This window comes from Brassica oleracea, chromosome C1 (assembly GCF_000695525.1).
Source record: "Brassica oleracea var. oleracea cultivar TO1000 chromosome C1, BOL, whole genome shotgun sequence".
Lineage (NCBI taxonomy): Eukaryota > Viridiplantae > Streptophyta > Magnoliopsida > Brassicales > Brassicaceae > Brassica > Brassica oleracea.
This window is the reverse complement of record NC_027748.1, coordinates 8,801,947-8,821,989: the sequence shown is the minus strand read 5'-3', so window position 1 is coordinate 8,821,989 and position 20,043 is coordinate 8,801,947. Positions and strand designations below refer to the sequence as shown.

The window sequence follows — 20,043 nt, the reverse complement described above, 5'->3', positions numbered from 1 at the left end:
CGTAATTACTAAATTCTATACTATGTTAGAGCTTAAAAAATTTTAGAAGACCGAATTAGAATTTTTTTTTTGTTGACTTTTGGACCACAACAGGCCGGTCCGATAGTCCAAACCCCCACAGAGGGAAATGCCTCCCTTTAGGAAACAGAAAGGGGTGGAACCACATATGTGTCTATTTGTATTCTGAATCAGTATGGGTATGTAAAACTTTTTTTTTTTTTGGAACAGTATGCGTATGTAAAACTAGAAACCATTATACATATACAAAGCTAGATTAAAAAGATGAAATATGTAAAAATTCCTGAAATCTGAAGCATAATTCCATTTTTTTATTTGGTCAATTCTATTAAATGGAAAAATAGAAACAAAACAAAATAGAAACTGAAGATCCTCTCGATATTTGCGATATTACGTTACCAAAACAAGGCCCTTATTCTTCATAAAATTACAAGACTGCCACTTGGTTCACTCTCCATAAAGACTCTTCCTTTTTCGCCTCTCTCTCTCTACAACAAAGCTCGCCGCGTCCTTCTCTGGGTTTTCGATCACTGCCCCATCAGAGATTCCACCGTAACCTCTCATCTGAAATTCAGAGAACTTTTCGGTTAATTCGAGAATAATGTCGGAAAACGACGCGATCCCTGACGAGTTTCGCTGCAACCGCTCCGACGGGAAGCAATGGCGGTGCAAGAGACGCGCTTTGGAAGGGAAGAAGCTCTGCGAGACTCATACCTCGCAGCTTACTCAGAAGCGGGACAGGGAGAAAGCTGCTGCGTCGACGAAGCTCGCTAGATCAAGAAACGGAGACGAAGCGGCGGCGTCTTCAGAGATGGAGCCGAACGAAGGTGGGATTAGGGATTGTGAATTGGGGAAACCGAAGAAGAGGAAGCGAGTGATGGAGGAAGAAGATGAAGCGGTGAGGAAATTGCAGTTGGATTTGATTAGGATGGCGTTGAAGAGAGAAGCTGAGAAGAATAAGAAGAAGAAGAAGTCACCGAAGAAGGAGAAGAAGAAGAAGAAGAAGAGTAAAGGGTTTGGTGGTTTCGTTGGGGAAGAGCTAACGAAGGTTCTTCCTAACGGCATTATGGCGATTTCTCCACCTTCTCCGACTACAAGCGATGTGTCGTCTCCTTGTTGTGATGTTAAAGTAGGACAAGAAGTGATCTCAGTGAGTAAAAGAAGATTCAGGTCTAAGAACATTGACCGTTTACCTTTTGGGAAAATGCAGGTAACAGAAAAAAACAATTAAAGCTTTACACTTTGTGTGTCCATCTATATTTTATGATTTGGATTTTGTGTGATTTCTGTAAAGATGGTTCCTTTCAAGGGAAAAGTGGTTAATGCGAAGAAGAGGTGCCATTGGTGTGGTACCAGAGGATCTGAGGACTTGATTAGCTGTCTGAGTTGTGAAAAAGAGTTCTTTTGCGTTGATTGTATCGATAAAAGGTATCTTGAGTTATCATGCTTCCTTTACTTATCTTTTTTGCTGATGGTCTCTCTAGAGCTTATGAATCAGCATCTAGAATAAGAATTGAGAATAGTTCTAATTAGGAGTAATCTCACTAGTTTCAACAAGTTTTGTGGACCTAGGATATAGAGAGGCTTTATGTGCGTAGAGCGTATTTTACTTCCCGGTTGCTTAGATTTCGTCTCTACTCACTCCACGGCGTAAATGTTTACCAGATACTCTTTCCTGCAATTCCTTCAAGAACTTTACTTGAGATTGTTTGTGGAATTCCCTTGTTTATAATCTTGCTAGAATCACTCATCTTATTGAATTGTGGCTTGGAATGAACCAGGAACAAGGGATCAAAAGAAGAAGTTGAGAAAAAATGCCCTGTATGCTGTGGATCATGTAGGTGCAAGTCTTGCTTAGCCACTATGTCTGGAGTCACTGAATGTAAGGTCTGACTATCTAATAGTTATTTAAGCCTAAATAGTTTGCATTCCTTTTTTTTTTTTCCTTCCTGTAGATATTTACTTCTTTCACATGTTTCAGAATTCTCGGAATGTGAGGAGTGATATTGACAGGGTCTTGCATCTACATTATGCTGTGTGCATGCTTCTCCCAGTATTAAAAGAAATCAACTCAGAAGACAAAGTAGAGGTCGAAAATGACACAGAAACGACAGGTGTTTCAATAGTTAGACTCTTATTCTGAATCCCCCGGTCATGCTCCTATTAAGTTAAACTCATTCATATCTTTTGTTTTTCCTTCATACTTTTAGATGAACAGCAAATCCGTAGCTCTGTAGTAACCTCTGATGATCAACAACTCTGGTGCCCACTCTTTTACCTTGTTCTCTTCTACTGTTAAGGTTTTCATATTATGTTATCCGCTGTGAGCTTCTCTTACAAATTCATCTAATATATGTCCGAATTGAAACAGTTGTGACTCTGCCATTGTTGATTCTCAAAAAAATTGCACCTGCAGCTCCTCTGTTCTCAGGATGAGTTCTGATCAAGACGGGAGTCAAGGGAGCTTATCTAGAAAGGTTGGGTTAGTTAAATCCTCGAATGGTATAGAATCTTGTAAGCCACCCTTATCTGATGCTTGGGACCAATCTCTAAAAGAAGCTCTAACGGAATGTCAGCTGAAAGATGTCAAAGGGGGCAGGAATAACCTTTCCTTGAGAAGTCTATACTCTCTGGAGCTGACAAGAAAGTTAGAGATCAGCGCAGAAGAAATAGTCAGTTGCTATGAGTTGCCTGAAATCTTAGATAGATACTTAAGATGCCCGTTTTGTCCTGGAAGAGAAAAGCAATCTGGTAATAGTAATGACAACCATCTGAAAGAAGCATCCAGGAGATGTGAAGACGTAACTGGTAACTTCTTATACTATCCCACAGCGATGGATTTTCAACAAAACAATCTCGAACATTTTCAGACGCACTGGAGCAAAGGGCATCCTGTTATAGTTCGTAGTGTGTTAAAGGGAGGCTCAAGCCTTAACTGGGATCCAGTAGCCATGTTCTGTAACTATCTTAGGAACAGCAATAGAAAAACCGGTAATACAACTGATTGCATGGATTGGTTTGAGGTTAGTGACTTTTGTTTTGTAACTGTTAACCCTGCCCTGCTCTTTCTCTTTGTGGATTAATACCGTTTTGGTTTCTAATTGGTATGCTTCTTTATTCAATGACAGGTAGAAATTGGGGTAAAGCAAGTTTTTTTGGGCTCTTTGAGAGGGAAGGCTGAGACTAATACTTGTCAAGAGAGGATGAAGCTGGATGGATGGCTTTCATCTTCTCTGTTTAAAGAACAGTTCCCAAATCATTATGCTGAAATACTGAGAATATTACCACTTCCTCATTACATGGATCCGAGGTGTGGTCTACTAAATGTGGCTGCCGATCTACCTGACAGTATCCAGACACCCAAGCTAGGTCCATGCCTCCGTATTTCCTACAGGAGTGGTGAAGATGCAAAGCCTGATTATGTGAAGAAGCTTGGTTTTGAAACTTGTGACACGGTAAGTTTTCCGAGTCATTTCATTTCTGGCAGAGGTTTTCCCTTATTTCACAATTCCTAGGTTTACGTATTAAAGATTTACATTGATAGTAAGATAAATAAGTAAAACTGTGGTCTGGTACATTTTCTTTGTTTAACTTTTCAGATCGAGTTGTATTTTGCTCAAGCTTTTGATTTCGTCTGCAGGTTGATATCTTGTTGCATGTCACAGAAACACTAGTGTGCACAAAACAAATCTGCAGAATAAGAAAGCTAATGAGAAATATCGGAAGATTAAGATCTAAAAACCCAGAAAAGGGAAAGCAGAGCAAATTTGGTAGGGGAAAGAAACAAGACAGGAATGACGCTTCATATGCTCAGAGGGATTGCTCGGACGACTATTCTAGTTCTGACTCAGAATCTTCTCAACTCTGTTTAGGCAGTGAGTTTCAGGCAGAGGAAAGAGAAAGTTCCAATGACTCCTGTGTAGAAGAAAACCTAAGCAACTCCTGTGGTGCCCAATGGGATGTATTCCAGACGCAAGATGTTTCTAAACTTCTTGAGTATATGAACAACCACTATCTCGAGCTAGCACCCATGGATTCAACCAAAACAAAAGTAAGTTTTGGGTTGATAGGTTAAACACTTCTACAAGAAAATAATTATTGATGTCTTTCCATGTTTGTTATGTATCACTGTTGCAGGCGAGTCATCCATTGCTTGAGCAGAGTTACTATCTTGATGAGTATCACAAAGCAAGGCTTAAGAAAGAGTTTGGTAAGTATCATATCCTCATTTCTTCTATTTTTCTTTATCCTATCACTGTGTTATACATACTCAGTATCATGCCGCTTATTCTGTTTCTTCAGACGTTGAACCATGGAGTTTTGATCAATGTGTTGGGGAAGCAGTCATCGTCCCTGCTGGATGTCCATACCAAAATAGAAAGAATAAGGTATTTTTTTAGAACTTTACACCTTCTTGCCTTGTTTTATAATCCACAAAGTTAGTACTCTCTTCTAACACAACTTTTGCATATTTTTTGCTAGTCTTGCGTAAATGCGGTCCTGAATTTCCTTTCATATGAGCACGTTGCTGAATCTATCAAACGAGTGGACGAGCTTAATCAACTTCCTCAGAGCGTCAAAACGAAAGCAAACAAGATTGAGGTAAGTTCCCCTTGGTTTTAAACAAGATTGAGAGTAAAAGAGTATTGTTTATGTATATATGTATTACTGCTACAACCAGGTGAAGAAAATGGCGATCCATAAAGTCAGCGAAGCTATGAAGGAAATCCGGGAGCGCACATCTTCAGATTCAAAGGCTGCATCGAGATTATAACTAGAACTAGAGGTACCAATCTTGATTCTTGACCATTGAGAATTACACCATTCTTTGCGGTAAGATTCAGCTTTTGAGTTACAGTTTCAAGGACTAGCAGTGTGTAAAAAATATAGAAATAAACAAATAAGAACACAGAGAAGCAAAAGGGAATTCATTTGTCATTTAGATTGTTGCCTGGTGATGAATAATAAAGAAGCATTGATTTTTAACCTGTTTTCCTTTTCTTAAAACATTTACACATATGAAGCTTGCTATCTACAAGATCTAATGATATATACGCAATTTACATAATGTTACAAAAGTGAATTAACTGTTTACATTTCTTAGCTTGTGGCTGACAAAATCTGATGATATACACACAATTTATTTACAAATATTTACTCGTTTGGGGTCATTTTGTTCTAAGAACAATCTTACCTTGTGCATCTTCATGCATAATCGGTAGGACTATGTCTGGGGGCTGAAGCCTCCAGACTTTAGGATCTTGAAACTGATGTCCTAACTTAGCCAACTTATCAGCGGCTCGATTACCTTCTCTGTAAACATGGCTCAAGACGCAGTTGCTAAGACCAGGCATAACCACGTTGATGTAGTTCACATGCTTTTTTGCTTCTTGACATCTCAATCTCCCTCTCTTGGAGATGATATCCATAATGATCTTGGCGTCTCCTTCGAGCCATAGATCAGTCCATCCGTTTTCTAGAACCAGCTCTAACCCTCTTTTGAGGGCTGCGAATTCTGCCACGGTGCTTGTGGCTGCTCCTATGGGTTCTGAGTATCCGAGAAGGAACTCGCCTTTGTGGTTCCTGAATATTCCTCCGATGCTGGCTTGTCCATGTTTTCTTGACCCATCAAAGTTTAGCTTTGTCCATCCGTGTTCTGGTTTCTTCCAGACAACTTCGATAGGTTGTTTATGGTAGTTTCTGGTTAAGAATAAGGTAGCTCGAGTTTGAAGCAGCCCTGGGAACCTAGCCATCTTTGAGAAAGCTAGCATTGTCTTTCAAGCGTTGATGCAGGATATTTTAAGAAATTTTGGAGCAATCAGGTTCTTCTTTCTGCTGCTCTAATCTTCATGACTGTTGCAATAAGATGATCATTGTTGGAGAACTAGGAATGAATATTAGAAAAATGTAAAGGAAGGGTTTGTTAGAGAAATGATCCTTGCAAGGAAAGCAAAGAATGATCTTGGATTGAGTAAAAAGAAAAGGGAAAGAAAGTTTGCAGAATTAAGTAAGCTCAGAAATGTTTTAAAAATCTAGTCTGTTACAATGGAGATTTAAAGAAGAAGAGATTTCTATGAAGAAAACCTTGAGAAACCTGAAACAGTAATGGCTATTTTTGTCATATACCTTAGATTACATGGCGTCTCTCCTAAATTTCAGGAGGAGCTCTCCCTCTCTCCTTCTTTTTGCTCTGGTTTAGAAACGTGCAAGCAAAGAAAGAAATAAAAACAGAGTAAAACAGAGTTACCAACATTTTCAGGAAGCATTAGTTTGTTTTTTTTCACGTCATTTTGGTTCTGTTTACGTATAGTAAGAGACTCACAGCAGATCAAACCATTAAGAAAAAAATATTCGATACGCGAGTTGATAAACTTATTACATTGTTCTTACCAATAGAGCCATGATCACGAACGTAACGATACATAGCGAACAATGTGACTAACAGACATTTCTAAACACTTGCCCTGTTTCTGCTTGTACAATGAAACTAGATTTCAAACTGTTCTCATTCGTTGGTTAATAAAAGTGGAACGGTTACTTGGACAAGTTTTTGGTTCGGTTTATCCCGGTTACAGTATGTTTAAATCTTCTCGACTTGGTCCGGGCATGATAGTTGCTTTATTTTTTATAGTTGCTTCATTAACTGAGGTGGAAACCCGAATGTGTTATTGCTTTGTATGTTTTAATAGATTTAAAAATTCAAGTTAAATCTAATGTTATTTGTTCTATCATTTAAAAAACTAATTTCAAATCTATTTTTATTGTTTCTATAATTTTAAAATAGATTTTAGAATCAGATATTATTCAATAGTAGGAATTTATTTAAATATTTGATTTGAATGGATTTACAAGTGTTTTTTTTTTACTTTTTTGAAAAAAGGATTTACAAGTGTTTTTATGAGTAAAATACAAAGGAACAAATATTGAGTTGAACCTTGTTATTTTGATGGGATTTGTATTATTGGTAATTTCTTATATTTTTGTGTTTTAATTAATTAATAAACATCGTTTGATATACTACTTCAAATTTATTAATAACCTTTCCTCATCAAAGATTCATTAGCTTTGTGACTTTGTCCGCTGGAGTTTTCATTGACGGAGTGGAGAAGTCAAAGCCTAGTTTGCCAGAAAGCTTTAACTTCTTGCCGTACCAAGGCGAGACTCAGATGTAATTACTTTGCTCGTATACTTTTGCATCATTGTGTTCTACCGAAACCACGGTGGTTGCGGCAAAAGCGGAGGTGGTGGAGTTTGTTTGTCGAAGTCTCCAGATTACACTGAATTTATTTCAAAAGAGTTGCAAATGAAACGTGTCTTTCATACAAAAATTCTGAATTAGTTATCATATTATTGTGATTCAAATAACAGAACTACAGAAGCAATCACAAATCAAGAAGAAATCCCTTTATATATTATCAAACATGAAAATTGTTCTCAAACTTGGTCCTGCTTGTTCTGATAGGTTCTTAGGCTTTTTCTTTTCACATTTATATATTATTAAACATGAACCTAGAATTTCTTGGAAAACGAGAAACTTCAGAAAAAAGAAAGAAATATCTCCATCACATTACGATGAATTAGATGCCATACATATTTTTCTGTCAGAATATATGTTTGAAGAAGGAATAATGAGAACTTCGAGTCCTAATCCGTTTATTTTGATTTTGAAATCTATATCATTAATTTTGAAAATTATCTATTTCATTTTAAAAATCTATGTATTTGTCAAAGATTTATAAATCCAAATATAATTTATAAATCCATTAAAATAGTAGAACCAATAACTCCTATTTATTAATGCTTCTAATCGATTAACGTGAATCGTCGTTAAATTCATCGAAATCAAAAGGGACCATGAGGTCCACTCTAGATAAAAAAAAGGTCCACTCTAGGGAGACCCACATGTGTTTCTTTTGATTATCTCTGATGTTTTATGTGCTCAAAGCATATCCAAAGTAAAATTCTATTTTTTCCTTCGAAATAGAATAAAAGAGAAAACATAATAAAATTGTTCTAATCTAACTTCATATTTCACTCCATAATAGAATAATGAACAAACAAAAAATAGATTACTCCATTATAGAGTGAGATATAAAGTTGAGTTGAAACAGTTCTTATTCCATACTCCATTTCATTACATTTTAGAGCAAAAAATTGAATAGAGTTGGAGAACCATTAGATCATCTTCAATGTAAAACTTTATTTTTTTTCTCTAAAATGGAGTAAAATATAATGTAGAGTAAAAATATTCTAATCCTCCTCTATTTTTATTCCATAATAGAGTAATGAACAAAAAAATTACTCCATTTATAGAGTAAACCCATCTTTACACTATTATAGAATGAAAAATGAAATAGGGTTTGAGTTTTTTTTTTATTTTTTATATATACTTCTACTCTATTTTAGAAAAAAAAATGGAGTGGCGTTGAAGATGCAGTGTCATGATTATGTGATATATTACCGGCTTCAGTTTCGATATCTTGAGGTTTCCATGGGGAGATTCGAATTCGAGGATCAAGTTATGGATAAGTATATGATCTTTATTCATCCTTGTTGACAGAGTTTATGAGCTATGTTAATAATTTAATTTACTATTTATAGTAAGGTTTATTTTTGAAATTTTAGTTGGTTTGAAAAATTCAAAGTTAGACTTTCAGTTTCTTTCTCTTTCGGTTCACTATTGGTACTTGCGAGGAAAGAACAAAGCAATAATCACTTCTTTATTTAAATAACGTTAAGACACCAGTTGACCTGACTCTACTGCAGCAACTCGTTAGTATTATATTATTAGTTCTATGAATCTATCATCATGCAGGGGACCCAACAACCACACAAAGCTTGTCCATTTGTGTCTGCTACTGAACTTTATAATCTTTTTAATCACCAAGTTGTGTTCTTTCGGCTGTCAGATTTTGAAATAGTGCAAAAGAACACACTCTGCAAGGTCAAATAAGATCGAGCTTTACGGCTTTAACCATATCTAAACGCCTTACAGAAGAAGAAAAAAAAGGCTTCAAGCTCTCCATGGAACATGTCAGAGTTATCTTCTTATTCTTTGCTTGTTGTGTCCTAATGTTTCTTCCGTTTCAGACCTTAGCTCAGGTAGATACTTATGAGTTTGATCCAGACTTCAACTGTGTAGACCGAGGAAACTTCACAGCCAACAGCTCCTTTGCTGGAAACCTCAACCGACTTGTCTCCTCTCTCTCTTCGCTAACATCAAAACCTTATGGCTTCTACAACCTCTCGTCCGGAGACTCATCCGGAGAGAAGGCTTACGCCATTGGTCTTTGCAGAAGAGAAGTCAAAAGAGATGATTGTCTCAGATGTATTCAGACAGCTGCAAGAAACCTCACCGAGCAGTGTCCACGGTCAAAACAAGCTGTCGTGTGGTACACGCAGTGTATGTTTCGTTACTCTAACAGAACAATCTACGGAAGAAAAGAAACAGATCCAAAGCTGTCTTATCGTGCCGGCGAAAAGATATCTTCAAACATAGATGAGTTTGAGCGTCTGCAGAGAGAGCTGCTGAACAGGCTCAAAGGGGTTGCTGCGGCTGGTGGGGGGAATAGGAAGTACGCTCAAGGGAACAGTTCGGCTTCACCAGGGTACAGGAGATTCTATGGAAGTGCGCAGTGCACGCCGGATTTGTCTGAAGAAGATTGTAATGACTGTTTGATTTATGGGTTTGAGAGTATCCCAAGCTGTTGTGATAGTGAGATTGGTCTTAGGTGGTTTTGTCCTAGCTGTAACTTCCGGTTTGAGACGTGGAGATTCTATGAGTTTGAGGCAGACCTAGAGCTTGATCCACCTGGGAGTGCTGGTTCACCAACACCAGCTGCAAAAACTGAGGAGAAAACAGGTACATGGAAATGTTTGAATGTGTGTTTTGTGTGTTCTGCTGCAAATGTTTTGTCTTTAAGAGTAAGAAAGTGAATTTACAGGAAAGGGCAAAGGTGGATCTAAAGTTGTTATTGCGATAGTCATTCCAATAGTTCTGGTTGCTTTATTTGGAATTTGTCTATGCTTGGTCTTGAAGTGGAAGAAGAACAAGTCCAGAGATAGAGTCAAAGGTAACAACACAATGTTCTTGTTTTTGTTGATGTTATGGACTTAGGCCTGCGACTTCGAGTTTCGAAACCAAACCGAGTCGGTTTTTTGGTTTCTGGTTAATGTAATTTTTTTAAAATAGTTTCGAAATAAACCGAATAACATTACTGTTCGGTTCAGTCATCGGTTAATTTCGGTTTTTACTTTTAAAACCAAAATTAACCGATAATTGGTTTTTAAATTTTTTTTTTTTTTGATAACTCAGTTAAAATTGGTTAAATCGGATATTTTGGTTAAACTTGTTTAATTTGGTTCAGTTTAACTGATTATTGGTTAACATCGATCTAGTTTTGGTACAAACCTGTTTAGTTTTGGTATTATTTATTTTATTTACTTTTAAAAAAACTGGTTAACCGTTCGGGTTCGGTTTGACCGAACCGGTAACCATTTGATTTTCGTAAGCATTCCGCACCAAACCAAACTCAAAACCGATAACCGAAAATTTTGGTTCGGTATGGCTCAAATCCGCGAGCTAGTTATGCCTATGCTGTTAAGAAATAAAAAAAATCTTATTCCTAAGAACTACTGTCACAAATGCAGTTCTTGGGAGTTCACCTTTGTCCGGATCAGTAGCAGAGGATGAGTTCTCAAACACAGATTCTCTATTAGTTGACTTCGAAAATCTTAAGGTTGCAACAAAAAACTTTTCACCAGGAAACGAACTTGGACGTGGTGGGTTTGGTTCAGTTTATAAGGTAAAGTTTCTTCGACCAAACTTCTTACCAATAACCTTGATTTTGCTTACTTTGGGAATATGTATGTCTCAGGGTGTGTTCTCTCATGGACAAGAAATCGCCGTAAAAAGATTGTCAGGTGCTTCAGGACAAGGAGACCTCGAATTCAAGAACGAAATCTTACTACTTGCAAAGCTTCAGCATAGGAACTTAGTTAGGCTTTTAGGTTTCTGCATACATGGACAAGAAAGACTCCTTGTCTATGAGTTCATCAAGAACGCTAGTCTTGACCATTTCATCTTTGGTATATATTTTCTCCTCCTTATGCCTCCAAATGATCCTTACCATTATAGTTTTTCGCTTTGTATTGATCTTTGTGCCGTTGCAGATCTTGAGAAGCGTCAAGTTTTGGATTGGGGAGTGCGTTACAAAATGATAGGTGGAGTTGCTAGAGGACTTCTTTATCTCCATGAAGACTCACGTTACCGGATCATTCACCGTGATCTTAAGGCTAGCAACATTCTCTTGGACCAAGAAATGAATCCGAAAATCGCAGATTTTGGATTAGCTAAGCTCTTTGACCAAGGACAAACCATGACACATCGATTCACAAACAGAATCGCTGGAACTTAGTAAGTAAAACTGATCTTACTAGCTTATTAAATCATAAAGAAACACATGTATAAACTGTTTATTTCATTTCATCTTGTAGTGGTTACATGGCTCCAGAATATGCAATGCATGGACAATTCTCAGTGAAAACAGACGTTTTCAGCTTTGGTGTATTAGTCATTGAGATCATTACAGGTAAGAGAAACAACAATGGTCGAGGAAGTGATGATGATGATGATGCAGAAGATCTTCTTAGTTGGGTAAGTACACATAAGTTCTCCCGGAAAACTTGTTTTTATTATTTGGAGCGGCAACAAGATTTTTCGGATTTTACGGAAAAACTCATTTTGCGGTTTGACAGAAAATCTGATTTTACGGTTTTGGCAGAAAAATTATTTCAATGATATTGGCAGAAAAACTCGTTTTCATGATTCTTGCGGAAAAAATACTATTTTTATGGTTTTGGTGAAAAAAATCATTTTATGATTTTGTCAAATTTTCTTTTAACAGTTTTGGTGGAAAACTCTTTTTTTATGGCTTTTGCCAAAAAAAAAAAAATTCAGATCGTATTTAAGTCGAACGTTTTTAGATTATTAGACCGATCATGTCTACATAGTTCCACCAACTTTTTGTCCATGGAAAAATTGAACACAGACAACCCTTGGTCATCCTATCAATTTGACAGCCCTATGCAGAACCAAACTGTTGTTCGGGTTTTGGTCATCATGTTAAATGTTCTGTTTTGTCTTCTCAGGTATGGAGAAGCTGGAGAGAAGACGTTATACTAAGCGTGATCGATCCAAGTTTAACCGCGGGGTCAAGAAACGATATCTTGAGATGCCTACACATTGGTCTCTTATGTGTTCAAGAGAGTGCAGCGAGTAGACCAACGATGGCTTCGGTTGCTCTCATGCTCAATAGCAACTCCTTTACTCTCCCAACACCTTCACGGCCTGCTTTTGTGTTGGAAAGTGTGATACCTTCGAATGTTTCTTCTTCGACTGAAGGGTTACAAATGTCGTCGAATGATGTTACTGTTTCTGAGTTATCTCCTCGTTAGGAAGTTTTAATCTGTAAAGAAAGTTTGATTTTTTGGTTTAAGCCTATTAATGGGTTTTGTTTGTATGATTTTTTCAGTCAGTGTGGCTTGATTTTAATATCAATCAAATTTAATTAATTTTTTTTTTATGAAATGTTAAATTTATTGATCGGAAAAGAATAGTTATGTACAAAATAATAGTATTACATAAATGTTAATTAAATTAATTGTTTCTTAAGTACTGAGGAGTGAGGAAGTCATTTACTCATCATTTTAAATACATTTTCCAAGCCAATATCAATCATATTTTTTCATTTTCTAAAAGAAGTGTATAATATATTTAGGGCTAGGCCTGGACACAGATCGGATATCCGGGTTTTTAAAAGTATTTGTGATTTGCTTCGTATGTCACGGATATCTAATTTTTCGATTTGCTTTGCTTCGAAAAAAATACGGATATTCGGAAAAACGGATATCCGAAAAATAAATAGATACTTGCAGATATTTATGAATACTTACGGATATCTCATATGTTTTGATTAATACAAATAATCTTAAAATTTTGATACAAATTTGTTTTGTAAAATATTTTTTTGCATGATATATATGATAAAAGTTAAAAGAAGTAGTGAATCTACATAGTTTGTAAATTTTTTTGAACTTAGTTAACAATTATAATAACACAAAACTTAAGAAAAAAAATATAATTGTCATAAATGTGTTCTCTTCCTTTTATGTAATACTTTTATATAAGTAATAATGTGAATAGAATTTATCAAATCATATGTTAGAATAATAATTATATAATTTTATACATTAAAAACTTTAAATATAATCAAGATATACATGTATTTATATATTGCCGGATCGGATCGGATATCTGCTTTCCAAAATTTTAATATTTGTGATTTGCTTCGATTTTAACGGATATTGATTTTTAGTATTTGTTTTGCTTCGAAAGTTTACGGATATCCGAAATTTTGGATCGAATCGAAACGAATAACAAATCGAATCAAATTTAACAGATAAAATAGGGCTGGTTCTACTAGAACAGTGCAACTTCAACAGTATTCAAAAATAGAAAGGAAAAGTAAAAATAATAGATTTGTAATTACAGATTGTTTTAGTATGTTAGAAAATTTGTAACATCTAACTTAAGAAAAAGGAAAGGAAAGAGTGCGTAATTACCAATCAAATATATATAATGTGAACAGCATACATATTGATCCCAAAAAGAAAGTGAACAGCATACATAATTGTATCACGTGTGAAATAACGTTTAGGTTAGTAGAAGTCTATATCAAAGACTGTTTTGTAATCGTATTTGTCCTCCTAACCCCTAAATAACGTAATGATAAAATTCTTGACCCGCATTGTGGTCGGTGGACCCTTCTTGGAGTATTTGTATATATTAGTTGTATCCTAGTAGACACATTCTCTCAATTAAACTAACCTTATTCACTTTTGATTAAGCTAATCCACTAAAATTACTCAATAATGCGAACTCCAAAAAATAAACGATCTGGCATTGTATCATTATATGCTTTGCTGCCACTTGCCAGTGTAATATCCCACTTGATGTTTGGCTTCATCGATATTCTTTTGCAAAAATATAACGTCATGCAAAAATAGAATTTAAGTTTTGCGTATCATTGGGTTTTAGGCGATAAAACAACAGTTAAATGAATATAAAGTAAAATATTTCACGTGCAATAAAATAAAGAGATCCGATGTGCTGATAATTTGACCACATGAGTCAATGTGGCGGCCAACGGCAACACCAACAAGCCTTTAAACAAAATATCATAAATTAATAAACTAATGTACAAAGCTGACCTGCTCCACTTGTGTGACACTTCTTACTTTCTTCCAAACTTTTATAATGTAATTCATACTAATCCCAATAAATGTTAAAACTCTAATCAATCTCCTAAACTGCAACTGTTGAAAAATCTTAGATATGAACTTTTTGTTGAAATTAGGTCATACCCCAAACACATGTCTGCAGGTTGTATAACGTTGAAAAAAAAAAACAGAGAATTGAAATGCAAGAATACCTTCTAAAAAGGTGACTTTTAATCCAAGGAATTTGACTTTTTAATATTGTTTTCACCAATAGAATGATAAATGACGACCAAATTAAGGTCCCTCTCTGGTCCAACTTTCAAACTTTGAAAACGAGATCTGAAGAAACTTCTCTCAAACAGTAAAGTCGCACAAACAGCAACCGTCCCTTTCTTGTATTATTCTCCTTTTGTCACCTTCTCTTACTTTTAATACCCAATTGAAGTTTCCACCATAGTTACCCTTCTTCCTCTCCTCTTCTCCTTTCTTTTATTACAAACATCTTCACTTGTGTCTCTCGCTAAAACTCAGAAAATGAGAATCTTCCGCAAAACCCTAGTTTCATTTCCTCTCTTCATCTTCTTATTCCTCTATGAATCTTCCACGGCTCAAGATACAATCAGAAGAGGCGGGTTTCTTAGAGACGGCTCTACTCACAAACCTTTAGTCTCTCCACAAAAAACATTCGAGCTCGGTTTCTTCAGTCCCGGATCCTCCCCTGGCCGTTATCTTGGAATCTGGTACGGAAACATCGAAGACAAAGCTGTCGTTTGGGTAGCAAACAGAGAAAACCCTATTTCCGACCGATCTGGAGTTCTTACAATAAGCAACGACGGCAACCTCGTGTTACTAAACGGACAAAACATAACTGTCTGGTCTTCAAACATCACATCGACCAACAACGACAACAACAGAGTCGGATCTATACTTGATACAGGGAACTTCGAGTTGATAGAAGTTAGCTCAGAGAGAGTCATCTGGGAGAGTTTCAACCACCCAACGGATACGTTCTTGCCTCACATGAGAGTTCGTGTGAACCCCCAAACCGGAGATAACCTCGCTTTCGTGTCGTGGAGATCAGAGAACGACCCTTCTCCTGGTAACTTCTCGCTGGGGGTTGATCCTTCAGGAGCACCAGAGATCGTCCTCTGGGGACGCAACAACACGAGAAGATGGAGAAGCGGGCAATGGAACTCAGCTATCTTCACGGGGATACCTAACATGGCTCTGTTAACGAACTATCTTTACGGGTTTAAGCTCTCTTCTCCACCGGATGAAACAGGTAGCGTGTACTTCACGTATGTTCCTTCGGACCCATCGGTTCTGCTTAGGTTTAAGGTTCTTCACAACGGGACCGAAGAGGAACTGAGATGGAACGAGACTTCAAAGAGATGGACTAAGTTTCAGGCTGCTCCAGAGAGTGAGTGTGATAAGTACAACCGTTGTGGGAGTTTCGGTATATGTGACATGAGAGGAGATAATGGAATCTGTAGCTGTGTTAAGGGTTATGAGCCAGTTTCTCTAGGGAACTGGAGTAGAGGTTGTAGGAGGAGAACACCGTTGAGGTGTGAGAGGAACGTTAGTAATGTTGGAGAGGATGAGTTCTTGACTTTGAAATCTGTGAAGCTGCCTGATTTTGAAACTCCTGAGCATAGCCTTGCTGATCCTGAGGATTGTAAAGATAGGTGTCTGAAGAACTGTTCTTGCACTGCTTTTACTTTTGTTAATGGTATTGGATGCATGATTTGGAACCAAGATTTAGTTGACTTGCAGCAGTTTGAAGCTGGTGGGTCTTCCCTTCATGTCCGTCTTGCTGATTCTGAGATAGGAGAGAGCAAAAAGACCAAGATTGTAGTGATTGTGGCGGTTCTTGTTGGTGTGCTTTTGTTAGGAATCTTTGCTCTGCTTCTATGGAGATGCAAGAGAAAGAAAGGTACTAACTTCTGTTCTTTCTCTATTTCTTTGTTTAGTTTAGCCCCGCTGATTTCAACCGAACCGAACCAAAAAATTTGGTTGTCAGTTCAGTTCCGGTTTTGAGTTTGATCGGTTTAGTTTGGAAAGCTTTTGAAAATACTTTGGTTTTTGGTTCGATTTTCGTTTAGCTTAATATTAAAAACGATCTGAAATTAACCGAACCAAATCATCCAAACTAACCGAAAATATCCATTTTATAAAAACTCAAATCAAAGTCAAAAAAAGTTATTTTAGGAAAAAAATTAAACTGAAAATCAAACCAATTTTTTTTCATTTTTGCGTCGGTTGGTGGGATTGTGGCCGAACCAAACCAACCGAAACGCAAATACCCGACCAGAATAAACCGAAACGGCATGGCTAGTTTAGTTGACCTTGATCTTGTTTATCTGCAGATGTTTCAGGAACATACTGTGGTCATGACGCCGATACATCGGTTGTTGTTGTTGATATGACTAAGGCCAAAGACACAACTACAGCGTTTACAGGATCAGTGGACATTATGATCGAAGGAAAAGCGGTTAACACATCAGAGTTGCCTGTTTTCTGTTTGAAAGTTATAGTGAAAGCTACAAACGACTTCAGCAGAGAGAATGAGCTCGGAAGAGGTGGATTCGGACCAGTCTACAAGGTTGGTTGATTAGGCCTGTTTCTAGTCCAAGTCTTTGGTGTTTTAGATTTGTGTTGAAATGTGTTTCTTTTCTTTTGGTTAGGGTGTTCTTGAAGATGGACAAGAGATAGCTGTGAAGAGATTGTCTGGTAAGTCCGGACAAGGAGTTGATGAATTCAAGAACGAGATCATTCTCATAGCAAAGCTTCAACATAGGAATCTTGTGAGATTACTTGGTTGTTGCTTTGAGGGTGAAGAGAAAATGCTTGTATACGAGTACATGCCTAACAAAAGCTTAGACTTCTTCATCTTCGGTATGTTTCTTGGTAAAGAAGTAGCTCTTTTCTATCTAGACATTCTTCTTATTCCTGTTCTTTTGAATGTTACAGATGAAATGAAACAAGAGTTAGTAGACTGGAAACTTCGGTTTGCGATCATTGAAGGGATTGCAAGAGGGTTGCTTTATCTTCACAGAGATTCAAGATTGAGAATCATTCATAGAGATTTGAAAGTTAGCAATGTGTTGTTAGATGGAGAGATGAATCCAAAGATCTCAGATTTTGGTATGGCTAGGATCTTTGGTGGTAACCAAAATGAAGCTAACACGGTTCGCGTTGTTGGAACTTAGTAAGTAAAAAACACGTTTTCAAGAACATATCAAGAAGATTCTGTAGAGGAATCATGTTCTTAACCATTTACTTTACTTTTGTAAATGTAGTGGATACATGTCTCCAGAATACGCAATGGAAGGACTATTCTCGGTGAAGTCTGATGTTTACAGCTTCGGTGTCTTGTTGTTAGAGATCATAAGTGGGAAGAGGAACACAAGTCTTCGAGCTTCTGAACATGGAAGTCTCATTGGTTATGTAAGTTTCCCAAAACCAAGTAGTATAGACTCTTTTTGTTCACACTTTTAGTCAATTTTTATTTAAATTTCGGTTTGGTATTCTGGTTTAGTCGGTTTATATATGTACATATTTGGTTTCGTTTATATGGTCTAATTAATGGTGAAAACTGAAAATGTTGTAGGCTTGGTTTCTGTATACACATGGGAGATCAGAGGAGCTTGTGGATCCAAAGATAAGGGCCACGTGCAATAAGCGTGAGGCCTTGAGATGTATACATGTGGCGATGCTATGTGTTCAAGACTCGGCTGCGGAGAGACCCAACATGGCTGCAGTTTTGTTGATGTTAGAGAGTGACACACCGACGCTACCTGTGCCAAGACAACCAACGTTTACTACTTCCACCAGAAGGAACTCCATGGATGTCAACTTTGCTCTTGATTCAAGCCAACAATATATTGTTTCCTCTAATGAAATCACTTCCACTGTTGTTCTTGGTCGATAGAGTTCTTTTTTCACGTTTGTAAAGTTTGATACAATTATTGTGATATTTTTCTGGGGTTAGTTAGGATAATAGAATATTATTGGTTGAATTTATGTTGATAAAGTGAAATGTACGGTGTATGGATGGGTTTTACTATGATGTCCTCGTTCGAATTAACCACTAGATACTAATCCGCTCGCAAGATATTATTTTAACAAATGTTCTTAATTGTAACTGAGATTAGAAAATATAAATCTTACTTTTTGGCACCATATGTTTTTTATGTATGGTTTGTTTTTTTCTTTTTTAAACACATATATGTTTTGTTTATGATATAACATGTGGATATAATATACTATTGTTTTTTTTTTGCCATTTATATTATATTTAAATTTTTGTTTGTTAAAAAGCAATTTTTAATCAGATATGACCCGTTGACGAACAAAATCAGATATGGCCCAGATGAAAAATAATTTATAGACGTTAAGATCCATTATTAAAGTAATAATACTTTTCTATAAAATTGGCCTATAGATCTACAAATTGGCCCATTAGTTAAAGCATTATAGTTTTATCAAAAATAAGGTTAAGCCCACATCGGGTTTGTTCTTATAATATTAGATAACCGACAGTTTAGCTTTAATTTAATATAGACTTATAACATCGGTTTTGTTATATACACGATTGTGGTCTGATTTAAATATCCAGGTTGGATCGTTAAGTAGTGTGTAATAATATCTTTGTAACACTCTAGAAAAGGTCCAATTTTAAATCACAACTTTCAATAGTAGATAAAAAATAAGACTTTATTTTAATAGATTAGATTCGACTATTTTTAAACTAACAAAACAGTTCCTTATAGATTTTGTAAACTTGTTGTTCACATTGGACCCTGACCATTGTGATAAAAAATATATATATTATCTTGACGTTGTAGGGGTTTTGAAAAAAAATTGAAGTATCTCATGCCATGGAAAAGCTTAAATTAGGGTGTTGCGGCTCACGAATGGACTCACACCGAGATTTTCAAATGAAGCGTAAACTGTGGTTCCATATCCGGTGGACACTTTTAATGTTGTGGGATTGCTTCGAACTCGAGTCACTTAGCTCACTGAAATTCGTGTACCACTAGATCATCCATGTGTTGTTTGATGTTATAGGGTTCCTCTGTGTTTGATTTCAATGTGATTTGAATATATATATGTATATATTTAAATCATGAGGCTGTTCGAAGCCAAGACTTTGTAACGCCTGACTTTGATAGTTTTTCCTCTTTCGACATTCTTTTCTTTTTTAAATTATTTGGTTGGTGAACATTTACAAATAGTAGAAAGTTGAGTCGTTATTCTTAACATTCATACCCAAAATAGTTGAGCTTTCATATCTAAATATATAAAGTTAATTTTTCTTCTCATGACAAGTGCGAGAAATGTTTAATGATATCTATCCTCCATGAAAATTCACATCTTTTTATTCTAAAATAAATCTATCATTTTACAATTACTATTGAAAAATAGAAAAATCATAACTTTATAATTATTAAACAAATGACATATATGAATCTAATGGATTGAAAGTTTTATCACTTTACAATTATTATTGAAAAATTTAAAAAAATCATAACTTTACAATAGCTAAATAAAAAAAATCGTAACTTTATAATTATTAAACAAATAACATATCTGAATCTAATATATTGAAAGTCGTAGGATTACAAGAGAAAGGAAAAGGATAAAGGCAATCTCAGACTTCCATGGTGATCTCAAAATTCCATGCTTCTTCTTTGCATTTTTCGCCAACATTCATCTACAATCAGGTACAAAATACACATTCTA

General features: G+C 36.1%; 4 protein-coding genes across 10 annotated transcripts; 3 read left to right on the top strand and 1 right to left on the bottom strand.

The window, feature by feature from the left end:
* The first annotated feature begins 502 nt into the window (after positions 1-502).
* Positions 503-5,007, top strand: LOC106314441 (lysine-specific demethylase JMJ25-like). Of its 4 annotated transcripts, none has more exons than XM_013752324.1 (13): positions 503-1,228; positions 1,313-1,446; positions 1,800-1,905; positions 2,000-2,132; positions 2,229-2,280; positions 2,435-2,495; positions 2,595-3,041; positions 3,147-3,473; positions 3,659-4,069; positions 4,156-4,228; positions 4,321-4,406; positions 4,501-4,620; positions 4,700-5,007. In XM_013752324.1, exons 1-13 carry the CDS (start codon positions 620-622, stop codon positions 4,790-4,792), a joined length of 2,652 nt encoding a protein of 883 aa, XP_013607778.1. In that variant the 5' UTR covers positions 503-619; the 3' UTR covers positions 4,793-5,007. The 4 variants fall into 4 exon arrangements, with proteins under 4 accessions (XP_013607778.1, XP_013607774.1, XP_013607768.1 ...); XM_013752320.1 differs by having other exon boundaries at positions 2,390-2,495; XM_013752314.1 differs by having other exon boundaries at positions 2,435-3,041.
* Positions 5,002-6,102, bottom strand: LOC106314462. Its single transcript, XM_013752334.1, has one exon. The coding sequence runs from the start codon at positions 5,787-5,789 to the stop codon at positions 5,187-5,189; it is 603 nt and encodes a 200-aa protein (XP_013607788.1). The 5' UTR covers positions 5,790-6,102; the 3' UTR covers positions 5,002-5,186.
* Positions 6,103-8,944: 2,842 nt separating this feature from the next.
* LOC106306136 (cysteine-rich receptor-like protein kinase 29) lies at positions 8,945-12,591 on the top strand. 4 transcript variants are annotated; one of them, XM_013742643.1, is made up of 7 exons: positions 8,945-9,880; positions 9,963-10,091; positions 10,669-10,823; positions 10,896-10,941; positions 11,191-11,434; positions 11,515-11,674; positions 12,169-12,591. In XM_013742643.1, the coding sequence occupies exons 1-7, from the start codon at positions 9,043-9,045 to the stop codon at positions 12,472-12,474; spliced, it is 1,878 nt and encodes a 625-aa protein (XP_013598097.1). In that variant the 5' UTR covers positions 8,945-9,042; the 3' UTR covers positions 12,475-12,591. The 4 variants fall into 4 exon arrangements, with proteins under 4 accessions (XP_013598097.1, XP_013598089.1, XP_013598080.1 ...); XM_013742635.1 differs by having other exon boundaries at positions 10,896-11,106; XM_013742626.1 differs by having other exon boundaries at positions 9,987-10,091; positions 10,896-11,434.
* A 2,241-nt stretch (positions 12,592-14,832) lies between these two features.
* LOC106306126 (G-type lectin S-receptor-like serine/threonine-protein kinase B120) lies at positions 14,833-18,367 on the top strand. Its single transcript, XM_013742605.1, has 6 exons — positions 14,833-16,231; positions 16,665-16,900; positions 16,983-17,193; positions 17,269-17,506; positions 17,598-17,745; positions 17,909-18,367. The coding sequence occupies exons 1-6, from the start codon at positions 14,833-14,835 to the stop codon at positions 18,227-18,229; spliced, it is 2,553 nt and encodes an 850-aa protein (XP_013598059.1). The 3' UTR covers positions 18,230-18,367.
* Positions 18,368-20,043: the final 1,676 nt, after the last annotated feature.

Bases quoted from the DNA above. Each gene is read 5' to 3' on its own strand.
- LOC106314441 (XM_013752309.1), top strand. From the start codon at position 620: ATGTCGGAAAACGACGCGATCCCTGACGAGTTTCGCTGCAACCGCTCC. The intron at 3,042-3,146 runs GTTAGTGACTTT...ATTCAATGACAG, and splicing joins ATTGCATGGATTGGTTTGAG to GTAGAAATTGGGGTAAAGCA. The intron at 4,070-4,155 runs GTAAGTTTTGGG...TCACTGTTGCAG, and splicing joins TGGATTCAACCAAAACAAAA to GCGAGTCATCCATTGCTTGA.
- LOC106314462 (XM_013752334.1), bottom strand. From the start codon at position 5,789: ATGCTAGCTTTCTCAAAGATGGCTAGGTTCCCAGGGCTGCTTCAAACT.
- LOC106306136 (XM_013742617.1), top strand. From the start codon at position 9,043: ATGGAACATGTCAGAGTTATCTTCTTATTCTTTGCTTGTTGTGTCCTA. The intron at 9,881-9,962 runs GTACATGGAAAT...GTGAATTTACAG, and splicing joins AAAAACTGAGGAGAAAACAG to GAAAGGGCAAAGGTGGATCT. The intron at 11,435-11,514 runs GTAAGTAAAACT...TTCATCTTGTAG, and splicing joins AACAGAATCGCTGGAACTTA to TGGTTACATGGCTCCAGAAT.
- LOC106306126 (XM_013742605.1), top strand. From the start codon at position 14,833: ATGAGAATCTTCCGCAAAACCCTAGTTTCATTTCCTCTCTTCATCTTC. The intron at 17,194-17,268 runs GTATGTTTCTTG...TGAATGTTACAG, and splicing joins CTTAGACTTCTTCATCTTCG to ATGAAATGAAACAAGAGTTA. The intron at 17,746-17,908 runs GTAAGTTTCCCA...AAAATGTTGTAG, and splicing joins ATGGAAGTCTCATTGGTTAT to GCTTGGTTTCTGTATACACA.